The sequence below is a fragment of the Gossypium arboreum genome, chromosome 8, assembly GCF_025698485.1.
Source record: "Gossypium arboreum isolate Shixiya-1 chromosome 8, ASM2569848v2, whole genome shotgun sequence".
Taxonomy (NCBI): Eukaryota; Viridiplantae; Streptophyta; class Magnoliopsida; order Malvales; family Malvaceae; genus Gossypium; species Gossypium arboreum.
This window is the reverse complement of record NC_069077.1, coordinates 130,996,847-131,015,038: the sequence shown is the minus strand read 5'-3', so window position 1 is coordinate 131,015,038 and position 18,192 is coordinate 130,996,847. Positions and strand designations below refer to the sequence as shown.

The 18,192-nt window shown below is 32.8% G+C and overlaps 3 protein-coding genes and 1 long non-coding RNA gene across 9 annotated transcripts; 1 reads left to right on the top strand and 3 right to left on the bottom strand.

The window, feature by feature from the left end:
- Positions 1 to 655: 655 nt before the first annotated feature.
- Positions 656 to 5,008, top strand: LOC108467970 (uncharacterized). 4 transcript variants are annotated; one of them, XR_008287193.1, is made up of 4 exons: positions 656 to 804; positions 877 to 1,041; positions 1,116 to 1,252; positions 4,574 to 5,008. It is a non-coding gene; the product is annotated as an uncharacterized LOC108467970 (long non-coding RNA). The 4 variants fall into 4 exon arrangements; XR_008287192.1 differs by lacking the exon at positions 4,574 to 5,008 and adding an exon at positions 2,877 to 3,264; XR_008287194.1 differs by lacking the exon at positions 4,574 to 5,008 and adding an exon at positions 2,081 to 2,765.
- On the bottom strand, positions 2,652 to 4,811 carry LOC108467969 (phospholipase A1-Igamma2, chloroplastic-like). The gene is made up of 2 exons (XM_017768807.2): positions 3,520 to 4,811; positions 2,652 to 3,109 (listed from the first exon to the last, which is right to left on the bottom strand). The coding sequence occupies exons 1-2, from the start codon at positions 4,809 to 4,811 to the stop codon at positions 2,860 to 2,862; spliced, it is 1,542 nt and encodes a 513-aa protein (XP_017624296.1). The 3' UTR covers positions 2,652 to 2,859.
- Positions 5,009 to 9,030: 4,022 nt separating the features above from the next.
- On the bottom strand, positions 9,031 to 12,623 carry LOC108467640 (uncharacterized). Of its 3 annotated transcripts, XR_008287190.1 has the most exons (5): positions 12,131 to 12,623; positions 10,527 to 10,620; positions 10,391 to 10,443; positions 10,226 to 10,305; positions 9,031 to 9,273 (listed from the first exon to the last, which is right to left on the bottom strand). XR_008287190.1 is itself a non-coding variant. In XM_017768350.2 (4 exons), the coding sequence occupies exons 1-4, from the start codon at positions 12,254 to 12,256 to the stop codon at positions 10,270 to 10,272; spliced, it is 309 nt and encodes a 102-aa protein (XP_017623839.1). In that variant the 5' UTR covers positions 12,257 to 12,617; the 3' UTR covers positions 9,031 to 10,269. The 3 variants fall into 3 exon arrangements, 2 of the variants coding, with proteins under 2 accessions (XP_017623839.1, XP_052887888.1); XM_017768350.2 differs by having other exon boundaries at positions 9,031 to 10,305; positions 12,131 to 12,617; XM_053031928.1 differs by lacking the exon at positions 9,031 to 9,273 and having other exon boundaries at positions 10,083 to 10,305; positions 10,531 to 10,620; positions 12,131 to 12,617.
- Positions 12,624 to 13,946: 1,323 nt separating this feature from the next.
- LOC108468641 (protein MAINTENANCE OF MERISTEMS-like) lies at positions 13,947 to 16,595 on the bottom strand. Its single transcript, XM_017769516.1, has 5 exons — positions 16,469 to 16,595; positions 15,185 to 15,246; positions 14,662 to 15,081; positions 14,398 to 14,547; positions 13,947 to 14,027 (listed from the first exon to the last, which is right to left on the bottom strand). Exons 1-5 carry the CDS (start codon positions 16,593 to 16,595, stop codon positions 13,947 to 13,949), a joined length of 840 nt encoding a protein of 279 aa, XP_017625005.1.
- Positions 16,596 to 18,192: the final 1,597 nt, after the last annotated feature.

The following is an 18,192-nucleotide window of genomic DNA, read 5'->3' as shown; positions in this document are numbered from 1 at the left end:
TACATGTAACATATTACAATTTATAAGGTTTAGAGGAATTTATAAAGTTTAGATTATTTGTTCCCTTTCATTATTTTGGTTTAATTTTTCTTCTATTTCAACAGAACTTCATTCCAGGTGTCTGTCTTCCTTATCTCTCTTGTTGATTTCGCAATTGCCAGGCTTCTTTTTACACTATCCCTATTTTTCATTTTTCCCAAAAGAAGAAAAAAAAATCTTTCCAAGCCTTTCACTCTGCACAATCATGATGGTAACCCTGTGTTCCCACTCCAGAGTTCTTTACTTTTTTGTACCTCTATTTAGATTTATTTGATTTTATGTAGGGGTGGCTGAGGTTGTTTTTGGATTTATTTGGCGATTTGATGATGAAAGGGGAGGGAGGGGGGGTGGACTGGGGTGCTTAAAAGGATCAAATATTTGGTTGGACAAAATTTCTAAAGAACTCACAAGACAAATGAGAAAGGAAAAAAATAAACAGTATAGTCTAAGTTGGTTATAACAAAAGATGTGGCACTCATCTAGTAGTGCCTTGGAATTTATCCTGGTAGAGATATAGTTGATGGAAGCTAGATTCCAATTTTGCTTCTTGTCAAGTGTCATTAATGTCCCTAGATTATGACCTTGGACCCACAGAATATAGTATCATATTCAAATTTTTTGGTGCTTCTGGGATAGAAAGAAATGGATTTTAGTTCGCATTCAATTGCCTTTTGACTTTTCTTCGCATGCATTTTGAGTAGGGCTGTACCCTCTGCCGTTTTTTCCCAGCCACAAATTGGACAAGTTGGTCTTACTGAAGAACTGGTGAGGAACTGTTTGGTACATTAATAACAGCTGAAATTGGTTTATTTTGCTCACAATTCAACGGTTTTACAGGCTATAAAAGAATAGGGTGATATTGATGTCTACTCTGCAAACTTCAGGCCACTCTATCTGGGCTTCCTGATTGGGTGGGTTTTCATGAAACTTATAGCCTGTGCAAAGACAAACAAAGTTCTTGGTCTGCACATGTGTGGAGAAGATTCTGCCGAAATTCTGCAGGTTCAAGCCTTTACCTAAATTAGTGCTTTCCATTTCACGTTCTGCAGTTTTCTCTGACGAGAGTTGTTTGCCAGGGATATGCAGTTGCTATAAAAGCTGGGCTGACAAAAGCAGATTTGATGCCACGCTAGGTATTCATCCTCCAGCAGCTAAGGAGTTTGTCACAATGCGTACTCCTACTAGGAAAATACGACAGAGCCTTGAGTCTGAGGTTTGTCTCAACCTTCTGCATCGAAACTTGTTGTCTAATATGTTTAATTACCTCTAATCTTTTAGAAAATCACTGAAGTCAACAAGGTTACTGAGAAACTGGCAATGCCTTTGCCATACAAGAGAAATTGTTTTTCAGCAATAGTTACCTAATTTCCTTGCTGCTATTTAACCAACTGATTTCCAAGCTGCTGGTTTTTGTTACTTTTTGACTTAGACAAACTTGAATGTTCAAATGGTTTATTTGCTTTGAGTTTATATTTTTGCAATCCGTGTTTTGAACCATTTACAATGATATATTTTTTTAATGCAACCAGTAATGTTATTCCAATTTCATCACCATTGCTCCCACTGAGTGCTGTTACTCTATTTAATGACACGTGGAAAGAGTGAGGCAAACGCTACGACAGGGGTTTAGATTGACTGGCAGTACATTTTGGGAGTTACTTTTAAGGTGCAAAGAATTGGTATGCTGTTCTTGTGACTAATAGAGAATGAATTTTTGCTTTGCGGGTGTTGTTTTGAGTTCTTATAACATGTACCAAATCCTAGATAATTTCAGAGTTCCTGCTGATCAAATTGATTCTTTTTTTTTCCGGGGTTTTTTTTTTTGGGGGGGGGGGTGTTGGTCATTGGATATACTGATTCACTTAGAATCTTAGAGACAAACTTTTGTGTTTGAAGTAAATATGGTCTCTGTATGCAAAAAGAAGCTTAACCGCATAAATTATTTGTTCAACTTTAAAATCAAGTGAAATTACCCTTGTGTTCTTGCTGCAAGCATTATTCCTGCTTTGCTTATTCCTTCTCTGGTTTTTCGCCCCTTAAGTGAACCCTTCAAGTTGTGCAATCATCTCAAGCAATTTGTTGGGACAACTGGTGTCTGTCCATCTTGTTTATGGTTGATGGAACTCAGATTTTGACTTGTTGAATGAATGATCATATGGAGCAAAGCTATCCTTTGGGGTGCCACTCATTAAAGCAAGCTACAGAAGGAGATTCGTAAACACAAGATTGTACTGTGAATTTGTTCTGAGAACCTTAACATAGGATCCCCATCCAAGAATCTCTCAATTTTGCACTAAATAATCCAACCCCTATATTTTCTCTTTTTTTAAATGATGGCCGTAGTTTTTAATTTTCCTTTTCATCAACTTCAGTCATTTACATTAATTTTTTTGGGGGAGAGAAAGAATATCCTTGTTTGTTTTCTGGAAGATGACTTTGGCATTCATTAATAGCTGGCTTGTTTGACCCACGTTTCCCAAGAGTTAAAATATCAAATAATCAATGGGGGCCTATCATGGTGGGCAAGTTAACTGTAGACTATTCTAGATGGCTTGATGCTGATTGTTCAATCTCCATTACCTTGCACATTAGCTTAGTTGGTGGCGGATGAGTCGAATAAAATAATAGTTCAAGGAAACAGAGAGACACTGTACAACCTATGTATTTGTTCATACAAGAAGAACCATACATCATCTATCATCTATGAAACTTCTATGTTTTATACAGTTTGCTATGATGCCATAATAGATGCTTTGGTCTACCTATTGCATCACTTATATTAGCAGTATGATAATGCAAACTGGCTAATGATTTGATCTTTTAACTATAATGCTCAGTTGCCTGACCTAATTGCTTGAGATGGTGGTGGGTATCTTCATGGTGATGATCAAGTATAGGCCGTTCCTGTTGCATCCAACGACCGTCATTGTTCCTCACCATGCCCTTGTTCTCATCTTGCCTCCAATATGGGGGGACCAAGTAATGGTCTTTCAAAAAGTCACTGGCCTTGTTCACCAAAGCAGGGTCCCTCCCGCTTGCCAGTACAAATCTACGGCCTTTCCCATGGTATCTGCCACACATACAAATTACCACATCAAATGAAAATCCAATTAATTTGATGATTATCTATTTCCTATTATATAAATCTTCACTACAATCATCATCAAGTTGCTTCCGAACTTATCTCATTCAAATCTTATATAATACTTTCCAATTCCACCATCAGCTACCGTAATCATGACCACCATTAATGATGAATATATCCATGTGATTATAATTATTTATTGCAACTTTGGTTTAAACCACTGAAAGTGGGTAATGTCAAATATAAGAGTATTTATAATTATTTTTAACACTGAACATCATATTGGGTCCTAGAAAGCACCATATTCAACATCATTATCAGCGGATGGTTGCTAATAAGAAAATGACCAACTGATGAGGTGATGAAAAAGGAGGTTATGAATATAAGAAACTAACCCGTCAAGTAAGTGCAAGTGAGCTTCCAGGTTATGAGCACAGGTCAGATCCCCAGTCTGCTTCAAAAATGGCGAGTGTGTATGATCTAAGGACAGTTCAACTCCGACGTGGGAGTAACTCCAAGGCAATCCCTCAGCCAGCTTCATCAACACAGGCGACACGTTTTCATTGAAAAACAGTCCTGGAGATTTAGGGACTATATCATGCACATTCACCACCCTCAACACCTTAACTCCCAGCGATTCCATCCGTTCCTTGAACCTCACGTTTCCAACCCTAGGACCCGAAAACGAGAACACGCTAACAGGCACAGCTCTGCAATCATTTAACAAATTTAGACCTGTTTCAACGATATCATAGGCGCTGAGAATCGCCAGGGCACTGCCTAGACTGTGACCAGTTATGGTAATGCTTATCTCTTCATCTTGGTACAGTTCAAGCAACTTCTTCACTTCAGTTAGAATTTGTTCCCTGGCTGAAAACTTGCAGAACCGGCAATTCACATCCTTCTCAGTGTAGAGATCAAGGAAACCCGATTCTACTTTCACCATTGGATCGGGGCATGGAATTTTGTTGGAAGAAATCGGTTTGAGAAAATCCATCAAATCTGCAATCCACTCTAGGCGTGTCACCGTGCCCCTCCAAGCAATGGTGATGTCCCGACGGCCTAAACGCTTTGACATTTTGTCATCAGACACCGCAACATATCCGATCCAATTCGCATTCTTACTCCACACTTTGGGCCAGCGTGATTTCTTGAAAAAATTCGGAAGGTTAATGTTGGATGTGGCGAAGAGGTACCTAGAGATGTGGTAGCCATGGTGTGCCATGCCTAGAGCATCAAAGAACTGCCGACGCGTGAACCTGCAACTCCCACAGTACTTGGAAAAGGGGTCGAAATCGAAAGCGTCGTAAGCGGCTTGTGCCATCTCGCCGTAGCGAATCAGCTCGGAGCGTAAGAGAGGGTCCATTGGATCCAACATCCCAACCCAATCATCTTGGCCCTGGATTTCTCTCCATACATCGGCTAAACATCTTTCTTCTTGTTTAACAGGCTCAATTTCCTTTTCGAAGTCATGGTTGATGGAGGACAATGGCTCACTTGTTTTGGACAAAGCTCGAGGAATCCTAGGTGATCTTGTCGAAAACTCCAAGCTTTTGTTACGTCCAATGCAAGATTTCTGATCCAACAACGACGCAATTGAAGTACATTTTTCATATGGCAAAACTCGATGATCATCATGGAGCCGGCGATTGATAGAAAGAAAAGTTTGGGATAGAGAAATGGCCATTGAAACAAAACAAAAAAAGATAGTGTATACACTGTAGGAAGAGAGGTTTAATATATTACAAAGACCCCAAATCCCCAATGACTGAGTTGGTATTTTATTATATTGTAATATGAACAGATTTTTTTTTTTTTGTTATGCATGTGATTCATGAGGAATCCTAATCCTCAAATTAGTCAATGTTTTCACGTTTCCTAGAAGTTCTTGGCAATGGCATCATCCTATAGTTAATTCTTTACAAATAAAGAAGAGACATATATCTTTTAAATAATGCACGGCTGGAGTTGAGTTGTCGTACTTCTATGGGAGACAATGTGATCTGCATCTGACGATGTAATTTTAAATACTTCCCAAATTAAACGTACGCCTTAAACTAGAAAAATTACTGCAAAATAATTAAGATCTTTTTAAAAAAGATTCTTTATTTTGTAACAGAAAAAAAAATGTTTATTTCTTTTTTGTTGTTGCAACAAGAGTATCCGCTATGAATAACTATAATTAATTTTCTCGTCGTAAATATTTTTTAAAGAAATAAATGGTTGTGTAAGGATTTAACCTCCGACCAAATGATTAAGAGATAAGATATTAAGTATTTTAATTTTTGAATAACCATTACTCTTCTTTTTATATATAAAAAAATACATTGTTATTTTTCAATACTGTTCACAGGAACATTGACTCCTCTGAGAGAAGTCTTATATTTAAAGTGTTATTTTCTGGACAACTAACTCAAACTGTCAACAATAAAAGGTATTAATTCCGTGTCGGGTTTTGCCTCCGGTCTTTATGCAGAGCCGTGTATGGCTCACAAAAAGGACACCTTAGTTGACGAATATCGATACCTACAAGACTAGAAGTACTTAAACGTATTGTAACTCAAATCACCAACTATAATTTTATACTTAATTTATTTAAATAACGAATAGGGTAGAGATTATACACATTATATAGTATTGATTTTTTTATGTCGTTTTTGCGGCATGATTGACCAAATTATATGAGGCAAGTAGCAATGTTATAGCTCAAGAACTTTGGTATCGTATCCAAATGTAGATCTCCGGTAGATATGATCAGTGGCTGATAATATATATATATGCATGTCAGCTATAATTATACATACAGCACTTTATATCTTTTTGTTTTGGGGGTTAAAAACAACACTTTATATCCTTGTTTTCGAGGTAATATATATTCATATGAGCTCTATAAAAAACAAACTATACATATTTTTTATTTAATTTGTAATTAATTTTATTTTTATTATGTAAAAATAAATATTTTATATTTAAAATAGTAAAAATAAGTTAAAAGTTTTAAATAATTTTTTAATTATCATAAAAGATTATTGATTATTTTTACTTATTTGAAAATTATTTTTAGAAATATTTATAAAAAATTTTATCAAATAATATTTAAAAGGCATAAAAATAAAATTAATTTTTCAAAATAAATCTAAGAATAAAAAATAATATGAAAAAATTAAGAACTAAACAATACCAATAATTTGAGGGACGGTTAAAAAAATAAAAACCAACAAAACCAATTTCACCCCTACGTTTAGATTTGAAAAAATCCCATAAATGGGCTTGATATCTATTTACTAAGAAATTTTTAAATAAAAAGACAATTATACTTTATTATTTATTTATGTATTTTTATTTAATTTTATTCATTTAATTTTTAATTTTAAAATAATAAAAATTAATTACACATTGAAGTGCTAGAAATTTAAATATGTTTGGATTCTTTCATAAAAAATTATATTTCACTTCAGTTAAAATTAAGCATTTTAAATTTATATTTAATTTAGTTATATATTAAAACATGAGATGAATTTATTAAATTTTTTAATGTAAAATTAATTAGTTGCCATTATTTAGTAGATTTTAATGAAAAAGTGATTAAAATATAAAAAGAAAAATAGAAAATAGAAAATGGAATCATTTAAAAGTTAATTAATTAAATTAAAATTTAAATATTTAATATGTATAAAATATTATTAAAAAGGAAAAAAGTAAAAGACAAAATAAAAATAAAATATAATTATCATTTATAATAGTTTCAACCAATGAGGCCTTAGTTTAATGGTAATTTTAAGGATACTAAGTTTTCAAACCATGATTATCACTCTGTGTAAACCATGATTGAGATTTCAAATTATATTTATTCTAATTTATGCCCCATGTAGATCTTGTATAAATTTATTATGGTTTAGGTATAGATATATTCGGTTATCATTTCGATTAAAATTTATAATGATTAATTTGATTATAATTATTTGGATGTATCATTTGTAATTGTAATTGTGACTGTACTTATAATCTAAAAAACCGGATTTTTACCTATATAATATAAAATAAAAAATTTATTGTTTAAAAATTATGTACTAAAATGATACATTCAAATTGGTGGAGAGTGGTGCATAGGTGGTACCACTTTTGTCCAAGGGTCCCTCCGGCTCCCCCATCCGGCTCAATTTTAAAGTATCAGTTAAAAAAAAAAAAGTAAAACAAGAGAGGGAGAAGAGAAGAAAGAAAGAAAAGAGAAGAGAAGAAAGAAAAGGTATTATTATTTTTATTGTTATTTTCAAATAGAATAGATTAATATGATAAGAAAAATTATTTTGTTAGTAATATATAGTTTATTTAGTGTTATTTTTATGTGTTGTTTTAAAGTTATTTTGTTTATTGTGATTTGTTAGTAAGTTTTGTGTTTAGATTAATTATGCATTTATTGTGAATATTATGTTTTAATTTTTAATATATTTGAAAGTTTTTATTTTAGTAACTATTATAAAGTAATTGTTAGTTAGTGACAACAACGAAAAAAAATAAATAAATACTGAAAATATTTCATCATAGATATTGTTAAAATGTCAATAAATTTGATATTGTTAGAAATAATCTCTTTTATTCATTAATTTTTTATGTAAGTATTTTTATCTTTGTTTGAAATTGTTTTGAGAATTTTGTTTATTTTTAACAGATTGAGTATTGAAGATGGACAATCAATTTTTCATATGCGTTTATTTCGATAGAATCATCTTAACAACCATTGGATGGATATTTGAATGTCGGCAACAAATAACAATGAGATTTAATAGAAATGTCTAATTCGATGATATGAAGAAAAAGATTAGTGCAAAAATTGTTAGACGTTATGGAAGAAGGATCTTGAAACTTTTCTACAAGTTTCCAGTTTCGACAGATCCTATCAAATTCACTGAAATGAAATTTGTAGACAATGAAGACGTGGAGACAATGATCACTCTTTATTGTGGGAATTAGAGTGACTAAAATGCACTGATTCAATTATTTGTTGAATTAGCTGGTGTAGAGCCAACTGAAGATCTCACTGCATCTGGTGAAGAACATGGAGCTTAAGAACTGTGTATGGTGGCTCCAATATCGTACATTGATAGTGAATCGACTATACGCGGGATTGATATTGATCTTAATGTTGCACCAATATTGATATGGTTAGTGATGATGGATACGATAGTAGTGATCCCTATGATCAAGAGGTCGATAGTGATAGTGATCCTGATGTGGACGAGATCCCCGATGATATTGATGATGAAGACGTGAATAACGATGGAAACATTAACGCGTCTTCAGTTTGAAACCAGATTCAACGTATTGTGATACACAATAATCCTGGGACACATATGCTGCTACGTGGCGCACGTAGCCAAGTTCTTGGAGTACCCTAAAATACTACCTACTCAGCGATTGGCCATAGATTTAAATCTTGAGAAATTGTTCGTAGGCCAGAGATTCAAAAGTAAGGAAGAGTGTGTATTTGCTATTAAGCGGTACAGCATGAATATATTAGTGGACTACAAAGTCGCAGTGTCTAAACCGACATTATATATTAAGAAGTGTTGGAAGTCGACAGAAGGTTATAATTGGCGAGTACGAGCTGCATTTATTCAAAATTCGCAAATGTGGGAGATATGAAAATTTGTTAGGCCTCACACATACACATCAACACATATGACAGAAGATCATTAAAAAATTTATTCCAAAACTATCTGTACATGTATCATGCCAATGGTGAAAGACATGCCGACTATTAAAGTTTCGATACTGATTACCAAAATGCAATCATATGCCCTTCACAATAAGTTTAACTAGAGATCTGTCATAGCAGTATAATTAGCATTTAATCTGGATAATTTAAACATGAAGATCAATCCAACATATAGAATGAGAGAGAACACTTATCAGAAAAGAAAGTTATTTTTATTCATCAGAGTAAGTAAAGTCTTTAATCAACTAATCATGCATGGCTCAACCATTTAGAATTTATCTGAAATTAAAATGTGTAACTCTCGTATCTAAAAAATGAACATCAATACTAGGGGTAAAAACTAGATACATGTGCCCATAAGTCACTTGGATTCAGCTACAAGTAAAACTCAAATCAATCCAGTCATTGTCAAGTTCAACTCAAGCTTGATAACCTTACAAAGATTTGGCAAAGAGAAAAAAACTCAAATAAATTCAAGTGAAAAGCATGTATCAAAAACTAAAAAACAGAGATGTGCCCATTAAAAAAATTTAGGGGGATTGCATAAATCATAAAAAACAGATACGGAGGAAAAAACTTAGGATTTCTATCTCGCGAAAGTACACAGGAAACGAACAAAAAGAACAAACAGAACGAGATCAATAGATTTGAAACACGGAACGAAACAGTGATGTCTAAACATGAAAACCAAAAACCATAAAATAGAAATGAAAAGCCAAAAGACAAAAATAAAGACAAAGGCAAAGAAATGAAAACGCAAACCCAAGTAAAGATTCATACCTGAAATCAGTCTCCGAAAAAGCAACCAAAAAGAAACAGACAGACCCATATCGATAGATTTCAAACACAGAGCGAAACAGTGAGTTGTAAACCTGAAAACCGAAAACCCCATTCTCTTAAACTCACTTTAATACCAAGGCACATACATATATCCTTTCCTTTGATCCTATTAAGGAACTTAGCAAGAAAAGATAGTACCAGCATAACATGTTTATTTTTCAAATGATCTCAAACATATTTTTCCCCAATATCCTGTATTTAAAAAAGTAGATTTCTAGCTAGTTACTTGGAGTCAAGTGCAAGCCCTATATACAGATATGTATCCAATTTATGCGTGTTCAATTTTTTAAAGCTTTTCCATGCATTTGGAATATTTTTGTAGGGACATATCCCTGTATCCAAGTTTGTCTAAGCGTCAGACGCGTGTACTACAAGAAAAAAAAAGAGCAGGAGCAACAGAGATTACCGATATATAACTATTAGTTCTCTTTTTAAGAATTATTCACATTGCTTAGGAGAAATCACATGTTCTATCAAGGGTAGCATGGAAGAAAGAGAATAGTTTCAGTTGAATATTATAATAGAAATACCTACAACTGTCTTACATTATAATAAGGTTGTCGACCAGCAATGCAAGGTGATGTTTCTATTAAACCATATCCATTCTGCACTTCAGACCAATTGCCTACATGTACGAGCCATCATAAAATAAGAGATAAGTTGACTAGTACCCTTTTCATTTGAAAACTAAAAACATATTAGCATCTAACCTCATAAAACTTTTCAATATGCGTTGGCAAACTTCCACTCTGTTTTTGGCAGTCTAGAAGATGATAGAAAATAATCAATAAAACCCAGAACAGAAATACTAGAAATGCTGAACAAAGAAAAATAAAAGGAACATACCTACAAGGATCTTTGCACATAAAAGGAAAAATAATAATATGATTTCCTCTTCTTTTTCTCCTTTGTAACGTTTCTTTTTTTCAATTGCAATACACTACATTATATGACACGGGTGTGAATGTCAAATAAGGGTATGTAAGCAACGCTGATATGTTTAATTTTGCATATGCTTTTCTATATATTTGAAGGCTCAGCTAATATCCCCAAACAATGTCCAGTGATATGTCAAACAAAAGTGTCAGACCCAAGTACTTCAAGAAAAGAAAAATGAAAGAGTCGGCGAAACATAGACAATTCATGCAGGTTTTATTAGCTCATAATAGAGTTCACTCTGAAGCTGGAAGAAAATTTTTCAATAACAAGTTTATGTAGCTAATAGATCAAACCTTTTGTATCCCAATAGCAGAGTGGATTTTTTTGTAGACAAACTTTGTTGCTAAGACATGCAATAGCCACAATATTATAGCAATAGTTTAAGACCATAAGTAGCCAAACATGGATACAATATGTGAAGGTTCCTCCAGATTTCTTGTTAGGCATAGACCCTATTGATCAAATAAAAATCAAAGGGCAAAACTAAGTTGAAACAACTGACTAACAAACATTAGAATTCATCCAGTTTGATAGTTTGGAGAGAAAAAAAACAATCAGAGGACCATATGAGTGCACCAACACTCAGTACATGTTACTTGGACTCAAGTGGGTGTGAGTAGAGGCACCCATCTTATATGGGTATGTTTGACTTTTTTTTTGGTAAGTTTTTCACTATATTAACCCAACACTTCATTTTTTCCTAAATAACTACTGTGTCTGAATTCATCTCCAACATGTGCTCGGACATGGGCATCGAGATATGGTCCTCCAAGAGTCCTCCAAATACATGCAATCCTAGAAAAAGCTGAAAATACTCAAGTCAGATGCCTATGTCAACACTTACACCCAAGTCCGAGTAATACAGCCTTTTCATGTATTTGGAGGGTCATATGCTATATCCACGTCCGGGAATGTGTTGAACACGGATACTTCAAGAAAAATGAAAAGTGAAGAAACACATGATGATTGTTTTTAATTTACTTTATTCAGTTTGGTTGATTCCACAGGCTGCTAGACTAGTCACAATATTCTGCAGAAAGTGTTATCAGCATAACCCTATTGTCAAATGAATTCCCTGATAAGCAGAACCATGTTTAGCCCGTACATTTAACAGAATTTTAACAATTTATACAAAAGCACAATTGCTTAAACAATTTCACTAAAAATGAAGTTATGTGGTCTAGTTGAACTTTAAGAATTATATCCATAAAAGAAATATAGGTAACAGGTTAAACTGGCATCTAATCCTGTTTAACCCGTACATTTAACAGAATTTTAACAATTTATACAAAGGCACAATTGCTTAAACAATTTCACTAGAAATGAAGTTATATGGTCATAGTTGAACTTTAAACATTATATCCATAAAAGAAATATGGGTATCAGGTTGAACTAGCATCTAATCCCCATCTATCTTAAGTTTTAGGGCATTAAAAAATGGATTTAAGCCATGGGAAAGTGCATAAGAGCATTAAAATTGAAAAGAAAAGATATTGGGATAAGAACATTACCGTGTAATACAATGAAGGAAATAGCGTGTCTAATACAATGAAGGAAATAGCGTGTCTATTTGGGATAAGAATCAATGTAATAGAGAATATGAATAATAAAGTAGTTGACTGCAAAAGACAGGCCATTGCTGGTGAAATCTTGCAGAACTAGAGTTTCTTTCTTTCCCAAAGCATCCAACAAGAACAACCACACCGACATCCATAGATTTGAAAAGACGAACCGAAGCAATATTTCATAGAGCTGAAAACCCAAAATCTATGGATGAAGCAAGTGATTTCAATATCACAAAAAAAAAAAAATAGAAATGATTGAGAAGGAAGAGATGAAAACGGATGAGAGAGGAAAAATTTGAAGAGAAAGAGATGGTGAAGAAATGGGAAAGTTAAGGAGAGGATGGGATTTGAAAAGACTGATGAAAACGGGCAGAGGGGTTCTTCTCCTGCCAATGGTAACTATTTTTATTTAATACACTCATTTAATAAAGTGATAATTGAGTTGTTTACCTTTCAAAATTTCATTTAATACCCTCATTTTTAATATTCTTAATGTCTAAATATATTTATTTTTAAAATAATACTATTTACTATATCAAATATATTAAGAGTTAAAAAGATAGTCAGAATCTAGTAGATTAGTAATGCTAAATGTCGTAACTAACAAAAAGAAGCCTAAATTTTGAAATGGTTCTTAGGCATTTTAAACTAATAAGAAGAGAAGTTTCCATTTGATTTATTTCTCCACTAATACTCAATATGATTTAAATAGTGTTTTTATTTCTTTAATAAATATAATGTTTTTTAATAATACTTAAAAATATTGTGATGCATATTATTTTATTAAATAAACTTCTAATTGATATCGTGGTTATAATGACATGTATAGGTGGACTTATGTCTAATGTTTAGTTAATGATGTCGGCATGTAATATTGCTTTGAATTTGTGAAACTTATGATATTTGATGCCTTGATGGTTGGTGTACTTTTTTTTATGTTTAAAGATTGGTGTTTATAAGATCAAATTGATGCATAGTTTTATGGCCAAAGTGGTAAGAGTTGGCATGTTTACGAAGTGATCATTTAGGGCATGTTTTATGCCAATGGTGTTTATATTTTTTTAGAATAAAAAAGTACAAACTTTGTAATATTTAAATTGCAAGAAACCCCTAAAATTGATGGTTTGATGGTGTGGTCCTAGGGGCATATTTTTGTGGGGGTCGACGTTCACGTTGTGGGTGATCGCGGTGATCAACATCCTCTTCAGTTGTAGGTGGGGGTGTGCAAAATATAGAAGAAAAATCATATGCCCCTAACACCATCGATGAACTTGAGTCGGGAGGCTGTACTACGGTAGATACAACCCAAGAGGAGTAGAGTAATGCGGTGGATACAGGCCGGGAGGAGTGTTGTACTGAGGTGGTACTGGACTAAAGATATCAAACCCAGAATGATATCCGTGTCCTGACGAGCTCGGGAAATAGTCATTGACCCGTAACTTTGGATGATAAGAACTATCAGCGAAATGTGTATGCAACTGCTCGGGCTCAGGCTCGAGCTCTAGCTTTGGCTCTGGCTTAGCTTCTATATCGGGCACTGGCTCGTATGCCCCAAGTTAATGCATGTGCGGGGGGGACTATAGTCGACTGTCCATCAAATAAATATGGTTTTTCCATACTAGAGTACCATTGTATGTACTTTAACGATGGTTGCAAATTGGAAGAAATATCCATCTGAGGTCTCCGCGCCATCCGATTATCCCACACTGCAATATATTTCTAGTGCACAACCCCCCAATTATTTCCATGTTTTCCTCTCTTATTAATCCTGTGAATCCTCCCCAATTGCATTGGTAGAACGGGGATATACTGGATGCAACCAAACTGTCGGAGTACTAGATCCCTGTAATACCACTCAACTGTATGAAAATTGATAAACATGTGAGAATGAATGTGGGTAGAAATACTACACGATTAATAACATGGTTAAAATTTAACACAGTTCGAGTAAGATATACAAAGTAATTACATGTCACGAATATTGGAATAGCTTACCCCTTCCTTAGCATGTTGTTCAATCATCAGACTATATATAGGGGCAGTGTATGATCTCCCAATACTCGGATAAAAATTCTATCTATGAAAACAAATTACATGTTAGAATAGTATCGTTAAAATAGTATCATTAGAAAAAAAAATGTCAATTAATCGCAATAACAAGTTAAATTTTATCACCTGTTCACTAGTGGAAATACGTATGCTTGGTGCCTAACCGATGCCAAAAATGACATCCGATAAAGAGTCCATAACTGCAGCAATATAAGGCATCCGCCTATGTCTACAGCATCAAACTTTGTCGTCCGACAAAGCTCATAATACAACATAGCCAGAACTGCGGAACCCCAACTATATGAGCGAACATCCTGCAAATCAGCTAACAGAGGTAAATACATCAAATGAACCCTATTGTTGTTCGCATCCGACATTAGTACTCCCCCTATAATATGTATAATGTAAGCTCAAACTGTGCACATCACCTCCTGCTCGGTGGCATTAATTGATAAATGTTCAAAATTGGCTTTCAGCCATGAAAATTTCAAACCCGTAAATTTGGACTCAGCATCGTTGGATGAGGCTCCTAGTAGGCTATAACAAAGGGCAGTTGGCTCAACTATCATACTTACGCCCATTACGGCATCCTGTCGATTGGGAGCCCCAAGTTGCAATACAACATCCTCTAGAGTGACAGTGCACTCCCCACACGGCAAATGAAAAGTGTGGGTCTCTGGGCGCCAACGCTCGACCAATGTGGATATTAAATTGTACCGCAAATCAAACTTCCAGATCAATGCTGCTGACCTGAATCCAGCTAACTCCAAGTATAGCATCAGTCGTTCATCCGGGGAATATCCTAAACCATTCACCTGACTCCTCAATGCGCGGTACGAGCCCTGACACTATTAAATTACAGAAAATAGTTATAATAACATAATTTATTTCCGTAAATGATGTACAACTTTTTTTAAGGGAACTCGTGATTAACAAATAATAATATATTACCATATTATTAATTGTGTTTGATATGTGATCATCGTTCTTAATCAATGAACCCATTGCGATACCTACAATTTCAAAACAAATATCGGCAATTAATTTCAGACTTTGATGCATTTTAAATATTTATCAAAATACCTAAATTTTATTTAATGCTTTTAATTACAAAAAAAAAATATCAAACAGCTTTGTCCACATCATATTTCTTGCTATACTACGTTAACAAAATAAATATATCTTATAAATTTCAACTCAAACTCCAACTCAATGGTCCCATTCCATCTCAATGGTTTAATCTTTTACCTATATAAAACAAAAATTTATATTAAAATAATAAAAATAACATGCCAATAAAAAATATAACAAAAACATAACATAAACTATCTCAACATAATAAATATGAATATTTTTATTATTATTTAAAAATGATAATAAGTAAAATGTATTGGTTTAAAAATATATTATATATAATAACATGCCAACTTAATTATTGTCAAAAATATAATTTTATTGCATAGAAGGATTCAAAATAAATTTCATTTATAATATTTATAAAAAACATAAAATAAATTTTAAAAACATAAACTCTTATTGTCAATTATAAAATCTTAAAAATTAGAACATATAAACTATTATTCCTAAGTTATCTCATTAATTCCAACTCAATGGTCCCATTCACAAATTCCATATCAATGGTCTCATCTTTTACCTACATAAAAAAAAATTATATTAAAATAATCAAAATAACATGCCAAATAAATTACATAAAAATAAATTTAATCAACATAAAACACACATAACAAATAAATTACATAAAAAAATATTCTTTGTACATAACATAAATAGACTTTTTACTTCAATAAACATTAAAAAGATTATGAATGAATGAAAATATAAAATAAATACAAACATACCTTAATAGCTCTTTTAACCAAATAATACCTTACAAAAATAAAATTAAAAATTAAATCCAAATTAAATCAACAATAATAACAACAAAAACAAATTAAAATTAATTTATAATAAAAGAAATTACATTTTCTTAAACACCTAATCTTCCCTAAACAACAAACTCACTCTTCTTTCCTTTTTTTATTTATTTTTTTTCCTTGTCTTTCTCTTTCCCTCTCTCTATTCTGCTTCTCTTTTTTTCTTTCTTTTTCCCTTCCCTTCCCTTCCCACCCTCTCCTTCTCCTTCTTCTTATTCTCTTCTTCAAAAACTTTCTTCACTCTTCCGGCCAAAAATGGGGCATTGAGGACCTTATAATGGTCCCCAAACACACAACTCACAAGCATCAGATATGACCCGTCCCATCGCCTGACAACCGCAACCGGTGCTGCCTGTGGAGATGGCGTGATCGAGAGTGCCGCCTTTGCATAAGGCATGACCAGTGGGTGCCGTCTCTCTAGTAGGCATGACCTCTTGTGCTATCCCATCTTTTCTTTAAGTGCCACCTATTATATTGCCTTCACCAGTTTTTTTATTTTTATTTTTATTTGCAGTCAGAATTATCGGAATTCTAGGGTGGTACTGCCTATGCACCACCCTCCACCAGTTTGAATGTACCATTTTGGTACATAATTTTTTAAACATGCCATTTTAATAATTTTTATTTTATTTTATATTATATAGGTAAAAAGCCAAAAAAAAATCTTATATATATTAATTGAAAATATATTATATTTAACATATCATTATATTATAATACAATGCAATATATAATTTAATTTAGAGGTAATGTATATTTTTGCCCCTACACTTGACCACTTGTACATATTTGGTATTGACCACTTGTACATATTTGGTATCTATTTTTTGGGCTTAATTGGTACCTAAATTGGGAACCCTCACATTTTGATACTTTTCTTCTAATGCCATTAGAATGTGATGATGTGGCATTGATAACTCATAACAAAATGTCATGTGTCATCTTCAAATTCTGACACGTGACAAGAATTAAATAAAAGATATTTAAAATATAAATTTATGAAAAATTAAACTATAAAAATATAAATTTTCATATAACGTTGGAAAAAGTTTTAAACTTTTTTCTTTTATATAAAATTTGATTGAATGGACCAATTACTAATAGATGAATACTTCAGGAAACTCAAAAAAAATTTTAGAAACCATAAAATAACAATAGCAGCTAAAAAGATGTTTTAAATATTTCTCTCAAAACAAGTCATGGAATTGAAAACTGAGAGAAATTCTCACTAATTCTCTCTCTTCTTCTTTTTTTAATACTTTTTTTTTTGGTGAATGACAGTAACAAGGCAAAGGTCGAACAACAAATGCGACTAGCGCGACTTGAACGCAGGCCACACCTGGAACGATGAACACCTTTGACCATCAAGTTGATTAAAACCAAAATTTTTTCAACAAAAACCATTAACATGTTGAAACCAAAATTTTTCCAAATAAATCCCACATTTATTGAAGCAAAAACGAAGAAGAACGCATATTGATAAGGTGAATTTAGACTTAGAAATGAATAAGTAAATGCTATAATTAACTCTTATAATTTAGTCTCTATACTATAATTAACCGCTCTTTTTCAATTCAACTACTTGATTCTCTAATAATATATTTTCATACTAAATAAGTAAATGTTGTATTCATAAATTTACTATCTCTATTTACGGTATTTGACTTCAAATCACATTTTTCGACACTAGTTAAAATCATATCGTTCCATTAGACCTAAAATAATTTTTAAAATTTTTCCCATAATTTTATTTATTTTAAAAGATTTTTATAATTTTTATTTTTCCTTTAGTGATTGCCACATGTTATAATTTAAGGCTGCCAGTTGGCATTGTTTATTGGTTGTCAATACCACGTTATCACATTATATTAGCAATGCAAGAAAGGTACCAAAGTGCATAACAAATTCCAAGTTTAGATACCAGTGAGGTAGAAAAATTTGGTTACCAACAATGAACAAGTAGTCAAGTTCGGCAAAATAGACATTAACCATTTAATTTGATAATCATTAATTTTTTTATAACTA